General features: G+C 48.2%; 1 protein-coding gene across 2 annotated transcripts in view; it reads left to right on the forward strand.

Annotated features, from left to right (window-relative positions):
- Positions 1–274: 274 nt before the first annotated feature.
- The window catches only part of SALL1 (spalt like transcription factor 1), a 22,627-nt gene continuing 11,292 nt past the window's right edge, over positions 275–11,609 (forward strand). The window contains exons 1-2 of one of the 2 annotated variants that reach the window (XM_030956037.1): positions 275–335; positions 8,395–8,487. In XM_030956037.1, the coding sequence (XP_030811897.1) occupies positions 8,412–8,487 (76 nt within the window). In that variant the 5' untranslated portion in view covers positions 275–335; positions 8,395–8,411. Of the gene's footprint in view, positions 336–7,939; positions 8,488–11,609 lie in introns of those variants that run through there. The other variant, XM_030956036.1, reaches the window with a different exon arrangement.

The raw sequence follows: 11,609 nt of genomic DNA on the forward strand, positions 1-11,609 counted from the left end.
ATGTTATTGTGTTGTGAGATTATATGTACAGTGTTGGAGAGGACAGTACTGGAGCTGGAGGAGGGAATGGACCATATTTATCTTTCATTAATTCCACTTAATTCAGTACATTTAGCATTTGGCTCTATGTTTCCATTAAACTGTTATTCTTATGTACTATGGCATTGCTTGTGCTTTTGTGCAGCATGAAAATGGAAGCTGCTTCAACTGCAGAAGAAGCCAGGCTGAGTAAACTTGAGAGACAGAACAAGTGACTTCAAGCCTTAAAATATATGGGAATGCAAAGGTGTGCAACTGTCAACTAAACATGTTAACAAGAGAGCTCTCACTAAGAGGTATGGGATTTACATGCTAATATTGTCACTGGTGCCTTCTCTAAATCTTTTCTCTCTCTACAGTTGTTTATGCTCCTCTGCAGTTAGTAATGGCCCTGATCTGGCACAGCCACACAAATAGAGCTCCTCTCGGAAATCAGTTTGTATAGACTGGGGGCTCAGACACATATTTTATTTGCAAACAGCTGGAACAGCTTAAGAAGTTACTGTACCACGCATTGTTGCCCCATGCAGGAGATTTCCATGTCATGCAAACGTTTGTGCCAAAGCCAGAGCAGCACAGCCTGGTGGGACAGGGCCATCCAGGCATGGGGTGGGGAGGAGCCATGGTCAGGAACAGGTTTGATCACCACGGTTACTCTGCTCCAAAATCACTCACAGCAGTTCTAGACTGAAACACTGCTCATGTTGTGCTGTCAGTGCTCTGCTTCCTGCACAAGGATGAGTGACAATCATGATGCTTAGGATTGGGCACTTACATTGCAAGCTTCTGAGGAAAAGTGTCTTGTTGTGGTCTCAGAAATGAGTAAATGATGTATCCTTCTTTACAAATAAGCACTGGTGTTTGGTGTAATTCCTAAACATGCCATGTTGTCTTATTTTCAAGTACAATTCTCCTTCTTTTGTTTTGCCTGTTGCAGTACATGACAAGCAGCTGAATTGCTGAACCATTACAGACTGGGGCTACATTTGTCTTTGCACGTATGATTTTTGCACCACATAGCTTTGGTATTATCTAAAACCTACTCAAGCTTTAAATTCTCATTCAGGTAGTACTTCTAGGGTGTCAGTGGCTAGGAGCAAGCTCAGACGAGCTTAATGATTGTGTACAGTCCTGGGGAGAGCCAGCTAGTCTGCAGAAAGCTGCTTAAGGATGTAAATAGACATGTTCTGCAGCCCTGGACACTGCATTTGAGAGGGAATTTGAAGTTCTGGGAAGAAGGACTGAAACACAGAATATGTAACTCAGGGTGAGATTCAAGACGTGGCTTGTACAGCAGGATGAAAGTCCAGGCTTACTATATAAAGCATATGAAGGATGGAAACAATTTTTCTAACCCCAAATCTGGTTTCTGGATTTCTGAGGAAGGGTCTTTTAAGTCTCTTTGCGAGGATTGCTCTTTGAATCCTGTTACTTGAGCTTTTCTTACGTAAGGAAAGGAAGTTGTGAGTCTCATTTTCTGGGTGATAACTGTGTGATCTTGGGTTTATGAAGCAGTACTTTTCAAGGCTCTTTCTGGGTCACTGATGTAGTATCTGCTGATAGTTCAGTAGAGCCGGCTGGCAGCTCAGTGCTCAACTCTTTCTTTTCTGCTGAGGAATTTTTCTAAGAAATCAGAAACTCCTGGAGTTACCTTTTGAGGTAGGTAATGGCTGTTGTTGCCATCTGAACATTATATGATCATTGATGGGAAGAAAACAAAACTGCAAAAATGTGGCTGGGGATCAGATTGCTCCACGAGGAAATGAGCTCCCCACAGGACCCAGATTGTGCAGGCACAAGTCTGTGAGCAAACATATTTGCACTCAGAGAGCTGTGTCCTGCACAGCACCATTGCAGACCAGTTCTCTTAACAGGCTGGCTCAAACTGGGGGCAAAAGGTGCATGGGGAGGATTCTGCTTAGCTCAGGCATGGAAAGCAGAACATTATTCATGAGGCATTTATTTTATTGCAACTAGCTGCTGCCAGGCCAGCTCCTTGTGTTGATGCAGAGAGCATGACAATTTTCACGTTGTAAACACCATGCATTAATCAGGGCACCTCAATATTATGCAAACAAAATGTATGCACTTACAAATACTTCCACTGTATTCGAATCAAAAATATGTCATGAAAAGGAGAGGGGTTGTCAGGTTCATTTCATTAGGCAAGAAATTTGGGACTCTACAGGCAACATTCCCCCTGAGGTTTGAAGCATGTTTACTCTTTAATCACTACATATTCTCCAGTTTAAAATGAAACTTTAAAATGTAAATAAACGTGTGTACTTTGTAACTCTGATTTGCAGTGTAAATCTTTTTGTGACAACAGGTCTTACTTTGTTAGATGACTACCCTGTAGAAATAGTCTGTAGATTCCATTTCAGAGAAAATATTCATGTGAAATTTTGCCCTTGTGCTTATATTTTGACAGAGTACAGAATTTTTGTGTCATTTTAATTTAAAGGTAAGCAGAACATCAGGGAACACCTTTTTAAGAACATATATTTTTCCCTAAATATCCTGGAAAATACATGCCTTGGTCCTGCTCCTTCATTTGTTTTTAAATTACTCCCATTTCCATATTTTATACTATTTTAAGTAGTACTTTGACAAAGAAATTATAACTATAATATTTTATTACAAATTTACACTGAGGCTAATTGACCCATTAATAGATATCTCGATGAACAGTGATAGAAATCGTGAAGTTTTCCTACTGTATAAAGGCACTTTCCATAAAACAAGATGTTTGAAGGAATTGTTGGCTGACATTGCAGGTTACATTTCATCATCTGATATCAGATGTAATTATTCATGACTCTTCTTTTGTCATGTACACAATTCATATTTCAGTGTCCTTTTTTTCCTTTGTCCTATCCAGAGTTTCTTCTGTGCTGAGACATTACAATATGTTTTGAAAGATGTCTTTGTAGCTCAAAATGGATTTTTTTGGTTGGATTTTTTTGTTGGGTTTTTTTTGTTGTTGTTGTTTGTTTTTTGGTTTTTTGGTTTTGGTTTTTTTTTTTAATTTAAAGCTGGAGAAATCTCTGTCACTTCATTTCTAAACTTCTGGTTTTCTGGTGGAGCCACATGGTGGCTTTATATGGCTGTGATACACTAGGATATTAAAAAAAAAAATAAACTGGGATGCAAAGGCATGTGGCTTGCAGAGAAAACTTCCCCTGTGGCATCAAATAAAAATCTTGGTTCTTTATAGAACTTATAGATTCACTCTGTCCATACCTGATGACCATTGTGTAATCAGTGACCTAAGCAACCTACCTGAAATACCCTCTAATTTATTTTTTAACCCCCAAAAAAGGCATATAAAGGATAGAGTGATACCTTGGGATCAATAATAATGTTGGAATCAAGAATCAAGACACTTTCTCAAGTATATGGTATTTAATTAAAAAAAAGGTTTTTTTAACACAGGAAAGAAGATATTCTGAAATATAGATATATATATATAAAGATTTCAGAGGAAATAATGATGGACTTGAGGGTGTGAAAGTATTTGTAATTACTAGCACTCTCTAGTCCTGTAATAGTGCATGGAAATCTTTTGCAGAGTTGCGTATTTATCTTTCTGTTTGTTGTTTTCCTGCCTTGTGGGCTGTACATACACAGTTGCCCATACACTGATGAGCGAGATTTTTTTTAAGCCTTGGGTTTTAACATTCTTGCCCGAGTGAGAGAATTTTCCATCCAGCTTGTTTACTTCATGATTTATGTCTAAATTGACAGAGTCCTTCGGAGGCATTCGTGTTAAATTTGAAACAAACATATTTAATGCTCGCGTTGTAATAAAACAGCTAAAAGAGCAGATTAAAAAGATATGCACAGAGGGGTCTGATTGATTGAGGGATTGATTTTACTACTTTTCCCGTAGGTGGGTAGTGATGGCTGTAAATCTCCTGATAATCATTTCAGAAGCACCTTCATCAATAAACTCAAAAGGGACAGCTAGGTGTAAAAATTTGCCAGCCATCAGGTCGAACAAAAGGCAGCAAATGTGTAAAGAAACAATTGAATTGAATAATCCCACCTTAGCTGGTTATGGCATTAGTCATTTTTATCTCGGGGGTGGAGGAGTCCCCATCACTGCGATTCTCTGGGATTTAGGGCAGAGAAAGGGAAGGGTTCTTTCCCTCTATTTTTTTTCCTTTTTCCTTTGACTAAACCCGTATTGCTTACAATTCAATTATGCGGGTAAAAGCTTGTGTTTGCGAGCAATGATCAATTATTAGTTGTCAGTAATAATGGCGCAGGATTCAATTCTGGTGCCCCCTCCTCTTTTTTTTTTTTTTTTTTTTTTCCCTGGAGAATTACTATTAGATAATTTAAAAAAAAATTTAAAAAAGGCAGAAGAGAGCAAGAAAGGGGGAAGCTGACAGCATGCCCACAAAAAGTAGTCCTACCTAAAGCCACCGAGTCACAGGACTTGCAATGTCCATAGTGAATAGCGTGATCCGGGCTATTGATAATGAAACAATTCCGGAGAGCTGGTGCTCGCTGCCCCGGGGTAGCTGCACCCCAGGACTGTCTCAAAAGTTTATTATACATCGGAGTATAAAGCCAAGTTCCCAGCTGACTGCAGCATCTGGAAGCCCCTAATTACACACATTTCTAAAATCTATGTAACTTGTGTTAGCTGACAAACGGCGAACTTGCGAGGCCAGCTGGAGCGCCGTTCGGAACTCCAGAGAAGTGTGGCTTTTTCAGTTAAAACAGAGGCAAACAGAGAACGCAGAAAACGAAGGAGGAAGAGAAGGAAGGGGGGAAAATCTCCATAAATGAAAGCCCAAGCGCCCTGCAGAGTGGGAAGCGGGTATTTTGGCAGGGTGAAGGTGCGGGCGCTGCGGGCAGCGCTTCGCCGTGCGGGGCCGGCGCGGAGCCGCAGGTTGGGCTGCCCCGACCCTCGCTCGGCTGCCGCCGCCGCGGAGCCGCGCCCGCCCCGGGGCTCGGGGGTCATGGGCACGAAACGGGAAATCAATCGCATTTCCTCCCCCCCACCCGCACCCCCCGATAGTTATTGAAGATGTTTTATAACTACGAGGGGATCGTGCGGCTTTTAACTCCGTCGTGCTAAGGGTGTTGCGTCTGTTCGCAAACCTGAATAACAATAATCCAGTCTAGTGTGATGCATCTCATTGGAATCGTCTCTCAGCAGAATGAACTGCAAATTATCCCCTGTTTACCATCTCCCTTCAGTGCTCATCTCAATGAACTGGAGATCGATCCCCACCACGGGTGTCTTGCAGCCAGGCTGATTTGCATTGAAGCACATTAGAAAGCCTCCCACCTCCATTAAAAAGAATAATCCAAGAGGGGGAAAAAATCTCCAAGGTGTGGCGGGGAGGGAAAAATATGTCACTGTCATTCGGAGCATCGAGAGGGAAAACGCGGGATCAGAGTATTTACGCTTGTGAACTCTCACAACTTCTGTTAGAGACAATGACGTTTAATTGATGTATTGCTATCAACAACAATAAAGACCGATTTTTCTCTAGCCCTGGCACTGCTGCTCTGCCCCCACCCATTCCCCACCCCTCCCGGCCCCCAGCGAAGGAGAGGAAAACAAACAATAAATAATCAATCGGTCTTGGATGAAATACCAGGCACCGCTTTAGCACTAGCGAGGAGAAGAGAAACGAAAAAAAAAGTTGTAAAACTTAATTTCTCCAAATTAATTTCTTTTTCTTTAAGCTACTCTTTTTCGTCTTGTTGTTGCTGTTGTTGCTTTTTTAATTACCTGTCCACGGCAGCCTTTTTCCAGCCACGAAGCAAAGGTACTGCGCATCTGGGGAAATTTGTCTCAAGCTTAATCGGCAAAAGTATAATGAAATTGTGAACGCGAATAATTCTGGGAGATCGTCTAGCTTAGAAACCGTAGGAAGCTAATGGAGTGATTGATACAGTTAGAAATACAGGCATAAATGTGCAAATAGATCCGCGTGGGTATTTTGTGTGCATCTGCGTGTGGCTAGCAGTGAGTAAGGAGTGCGTTTCTGCGCGTTCAGGTTCGGTTTCTTTCCCACTGTCTCAGGGTGCGGAGGGTGACAGCCTGCGCTGAGTGTATCCATCTCTGCCGAAACATCTCTTTAAATATTCAGTGAAAAATAATGTCATGTGAAGTACCACCTATAGCAACATTATTATCTTCATTCTTCAACATCATCCCCGCTGATAGCTTCGTTTGTCTTTTTCTCAAAATCTACTGTACCGAATGCTGCGGGGAGGGAGGGGGCTCGCCCTGTGCAGAAATGAAAAGAAGCGTCAGTGACCACTTTGCAACGCTGACTAAATACTGGAGTGGCACCTGGGAGGATTTTTCGGTTCGTATGCGTTTGTTTGGTTGGGTTTTGCGACTGTTTTTCTTCCCCCCACCCTTATTGATAAACGTTTTACTATCTCTTTCGTTTAATAATGAGAAGAAAACGCCAGTAAGCCGGTTCCTCGAATGGGAAGATTTGTCCCTCTCTCCTTTCTCCTCTCGCTCACTCTCTAGGCTTTACCGGCTCATTTGAAATTGAAATGAGTTGGATCTGATCAGCCTCTTGCTTTTACAGAGAGTTTGTTAATATTAATACGGGAAAAAGGAGTAGCTTCTATAGAAGAGTAAATAATCCAGTGGGGGGAGTGGGTGGGAGAGAGCACTAGATGGGTCAGGGTGGAAGGAAAGAAAAGCCTGTGCTCCCGCTTCTGCCGGTTCAGCTTATTTTACTGAGTAACTTTCCGTGTCCGCAGCTGCGTGACGCGCGGAGGGGCGCGGAGAGCGGAGCTCAGGGGGACACATACCATTTACCCACAGCGTACGTGTATCGCTGGATAGACGAGATATTAAAAAGAGCCTTGTTTGTAGCCTCTGCGCAACTATACTTTTTATTCCAAGATCGTGACATTTGTTTGTGAGAGGTTCCTCCTCGGAAGTACCACATGTGCGGAAAAGTTTGGCCGCGGCAGGAGCGCGGTGCCCGCAGGGTCCCGGCGCCGGGAGCGCTGGGCACCGGGCACGAGGAGCGGCCGTGGGGAGCGCAGGGGCCCCGGGACGGCCCCGCCGCGCCACCCTCAGCCCGGCCCGGCCGGCTCCGCCTGCGCGCACCGCGGCACCGCGGGCAGCCCGGCCGGGCCGCTCCGCGCTCGGCGCGGCCGGGGGCGCCTCCGGCGGGCAGATGCGCGTCGCTCCCACGTCCAAGAGGAAACAAAAGTCAGGAGCGAGCCGAGGGAGGGGGGCTCGGGGAGCGGAGCGGGGCCGCGGAGCGGGACGCGCCCCCGGCCGCGGCCCCGCCGCCGTTCGCACCGGGCTCCCCGGGCGGACTGACGGCGAGCGCAGCCAACCCGCGCGGCGCGGGGGCGGAGCGGCCGCCTGGTCCGCCCGCCGCTCCCAGCGGCGCCCTAATTGTCCTGGGAATGTGTGAGGTAAAAAACAAACCCTTCCTATTTTCAGCACCCCTCGGGCTGTGATATATGGAAAGAGAAGTGGTGGTGGGGGGGTAGTGGGAGAGAGACCTGAGAGAGGGCGAAATGCATTTTTATTTGTAAAAGCGGGGCCAAGAGGAAAGGGGGGAAAAACACCAAAAAAAAAAAAAAAACAAGAAAAAAAAAATACCCCAGAAACTTTTTTGCAGCAGCGGGACGGAGCGAGCGGCAGCGCAGCGGCGGCCGGAGCGGGGCCGGGCTCTCCCCGCGCAGGCACTTGCCGGGTGCGGGGCCGATCCTCCGGGGCCGCTGCTCCCTGCCGGCCGCCCCAGCCGTGCGTCCTCCCCCGATCGATTATTGGTCACTCTGCCCTCCCTCCACCGGTGCGGACTGCGGGCGAGGCGGGGGGAGTTAAAAAAAAAAAAAAAAAAAAAAAAAAAGGAAAAGAAAAGAAAGAAAAAAGAAAAGTGAAACGCAGGGCAAAACTGCGGGAAGGAGGGCGGGAGGCGCGGGGAGCCCGTCGGGGCTGGAGGAAGGGGCGAAGGGAGACACATTCCTATAGTAACCGGGATGGCGCGATGCAGCTCCAGCTGGTTGCTAAGAGGGTTAAACTGTATCCAAACAGCTTTGGGGAAATCCAGCCCCTTCTCCTGCCACATGGATCGACTCATTGGGTGGGAGCGGCGGAGAGACAAGGGTCTCCAGCAAATCAGCGCCTAATTGATTAAGGCGAGCTGGTTTGAATAGAGCTGGCCATGTGCCAATCGCCTTTCAAAGAGCCCCTCTATGATTAATCGCAATGCATTATTGATAATCATAATTATAGCAGGACACATGCGCGGTGCGCGGAGGATCGGGGAGGCTGGGGGGGGGAGGCTCGATTTCCGTAATTTTGAGAAGATTTTTTTTTAGTAATTTTTTATTCTGCCCCAGCTGATGTTTGAGCCAGCATGTCGCGGAGGAAGCAGGCGAAGCCTCAGCATTTCCAATCCGATCCCGATCTGGCCTTGTTATCCCAGCGAAATGGTGAGTTCTTCTCCTCTCCCTCGCACACATTTTAACACAAACACACACAAAATAGATGAACTTACCTTGCGGGGAGTCGGAACCGCGCCGGGCACTGGTGCGGGACAACAGGATCTCCGGGAGTTATATGCGGGGGGGAGGGGGGTCCTTCTGAGGTTTTGGTCCAAGTTCTTGGGTTTTATCTTATTTTTTTAACTCAGCGTTTTGTTTCGTCTGTTTCTTAACGAAACTCCAAACTCTTTCCGTTTTTTGATGTTTTCCCTCCGCCCTCTCCCAGCGGGGCGGTCTGGCATCCTGAGCCCGCGGGAGATGGATCCGAGCCCCCCGCGTCTCTCTCCGCGCCCCGCGGAGCTGGGAAACAAAGTGGGGCTGCGGTGGGGCTGCTGATCCCGTAGCCCCGCGGGACGGATGCCCCGTCCGGCCACACACGCTGCCCGCGCCGTCCCCCCGAAAGGGCCGGAAAATCCCCCCCGGGCACCCACTTTCTCGCCCGCCTCCCCCACCCCCCCCGCGGACCCCAGCGCTCCCGCACCCCCCGCTCCTCCGCAGTCCCGCCGGGCGGAGGACGCTGCCCCGCAGCCCCGGCCTCCGGCTGCACCAAAGGCTTCCTAGAGGCGGAAAAGTTACCGCCGCCGCCGCCGGGCCGGGCCGGGCCGCGGGGGGATCGCCCCGTCCCGGGAGCTGCCGCCGCCGCGCCGGGCTCCGCGCAGCCACCGCGCTCAGAAGGGACTCGGCGGCCGCAGCGCGGAGGCTCCGGGCAGCGGAGAGGCGATTTGCTTTCCCTAAGGTTGTGTTTTTTGGTGTTTGTGTTTTGTTTGTTTGGGTCTTTTTTTCCTCCGTCTCCCGCTTCCCTCCAAGCCGGTAAGCGAGGGATAAACGCTGGCTTTGTGTCCGCCAGGATTTGCAGAGGGAGCGTGTGAAGTATCTTTTTCTTTTTTTTTTTTTTTTTTACTCCCGTTTTCCCTCCCCTCCGGAACAGGGGGATTTCGTAGGAGTTCGGCACAGCCCGGCGGGCGGCGGAGGGGACGTGCCTCCGCCCGTACCTGTGCTGGGACGCGGGGTCGGTTCGGGGCCGGGGCAGCGTTCTCCCATCCCTGCCAGCGCAGGCTCCGGCCCCACGGCGGCCATGAGGAGGGCGAGGGCCGGGGGGCCGCGGGGGGACCCGGCGGGCGCGGGTGCGGAGGGCGGCGCGGCGCAGAAGCGCTTCAGGCGGGCAGGTAAGGGAGGACCGGGCGCGGCGGAGCCCCTGCGCCTCCCGGCCCGGTCCCGCCGCTCCGAGGCACCGGGCGCTCCCCACGGCAACTTCCCGGGAAGCGGCGGCGCGGGACCCTCCGCTGCCGCGGCCGCTCCGCGCCCGGCGGTGCCGGCAGCGCTGGGCCCGCCGAGCCGCCGCCCGGGCCCCGCCGCCTGCCCGCGCCTCTCGGCCGCGCCGGGACAAGGGTCCGGGCTCCGCGCGTGGAAACGGGGCGGAAAGTTTGCGGCATGTTGTGCTTCGCTGGGAGCATGTACCCGGCTTCCGAAATCCCCTGAATACCCGTCTTGTACACCAACAAATAGATCAGCACTGGCTCCGCGGAGCTCTGCGAAACATTTCTTAAAAGTCATTTGGGTCCTGAGAGTCGATTTGGGGTTTTTAAGTGAGTTTTGTGAGCTTTGAATGCACTCGAGTTTTACCGTTTCCTCAGCATAATCCCCTTTCTCATCTCAGTAAACGTATTTATTTTTCTTACGATATTATTCCCACTTCCGCTCGAAGTTTGGAGTAGCAGTTGGAGAAGCGTTAGGTTTTTAGTTGTCTTTCATCGGCCTCCTGTGAAAGAATTTGGAACTTCTTAAAGTGAGCAGAGAAAAGAAAAGCAGAGAGGGATTTTTTTTACATCTTCACTTCGTATGATTGCATCTTTTGACATTTGCTATCTTTTTTTGTTTGTTTTTAGTAGGTGGAACAGGTCAAAAACACTTCAAAGTATCTTTCTTTAAAGTAGCCGTTTTCTTCTGTTTTTAGTCTTTTGATCTGATTTTGCACATCGTTTTCAAATGAAGTACAGTGGGAGTGTGAGAAAGGAATGTTAACTGAGCAGCTTTCCTGCCTGTTGCTAAAGGATGTCCTTGAAGTAAGTTGGATCTTGCCTGAAATGATGGCATGGAAGTGAAGCTTTTGTTTCGTTTGGGTGGCTGTCGTAAGTTAAAGAAGAGAATGACGAAGTTTATTCTGTTTTAAAACTATCGACCAGTTTTCTAGGAAAAGCAGTGTGCTCTACTACAAAATCTGTAGGAGCCTCCCCTTTCCCTTCTCTAGTCCTGGTGCCGGGTTGTGGCTGCTTTACATGGCTAAGTTTTGAGTCAGTTGCCCAGAAGGTGTGCTTTGTAATGGTGCTTCAGGGCTCAGAACGCTGCAGAAGCATTAGCATAGAGCTACCCCCGCCTTCCTGGGCTCCCCGGCCCTGGCAGCAGCTTCTCACTTGAGCAAGACGGGGTGGGAGAGCTGCGGCGGGGACGAGTTTGCGTTATGTGCCTGTGCAATTGCAAAACAAAACTTGGAAATTCCGAGCGCTTCTTTCTTCTCCTTTCACGCTGTGAGTTCAGGTTTGCTAATCCATGTCCGGCTTGCGCAGGGTGCAGCGAGGGGAGCATCGCTGCCTCTGCGGGCACTTGCAGTAAGGTACTGCTGGGCAGAATTTTGAGCGAATCCGTAGAGTGACTCCGTGAAAATTTCTCGCATCTGATTTGAATTCCGGTTTGTTAAAACTTTCTGCTATGATTTCATACCAAAAGATCAATAGGGAAAAAAGTTCCTCAGACTGCATCAGCATGTTTTGGTTTGGCCTTTTTTTTTCTTATCTCAGTCTCTCTCTCTTTTTTTTTTTTTTTGTTAAAGTTCAAAGCTCATGAGTTCACTCCCACCAGGAAGACTTTTCACTTTAAAATATATTTCTGGTGCAATCAATGGATAAGTACGTTTACCCTTGTAAAATCCTGTGTATGTGCACATTTGATAAAGTTCGTATTGGAGTAGCCAGAGCACCTCTCAAATTAATAGCAGAAATTACTTGCAGCATAAATTATATTCAACAAGTAACTAATTACTGGTAGGAAGTGGGTAAGAGATCGTGGGATTATTT

Source organism: Camarhynchus parvulus, chromosome 11 (genome assembly GCF_901933205.1).
Source record: "Camarhynchus parvulus chromosome 11, STF_HiC, whole genome shotgun sequence".
NCBI classification, from domain to species: domain Eukaryota; kingdom Metazoa; phylum Chordata; class Aves; order Passeriformes; family Thraupidae; genus Camarhynchus; species Camarhynchus parvulus.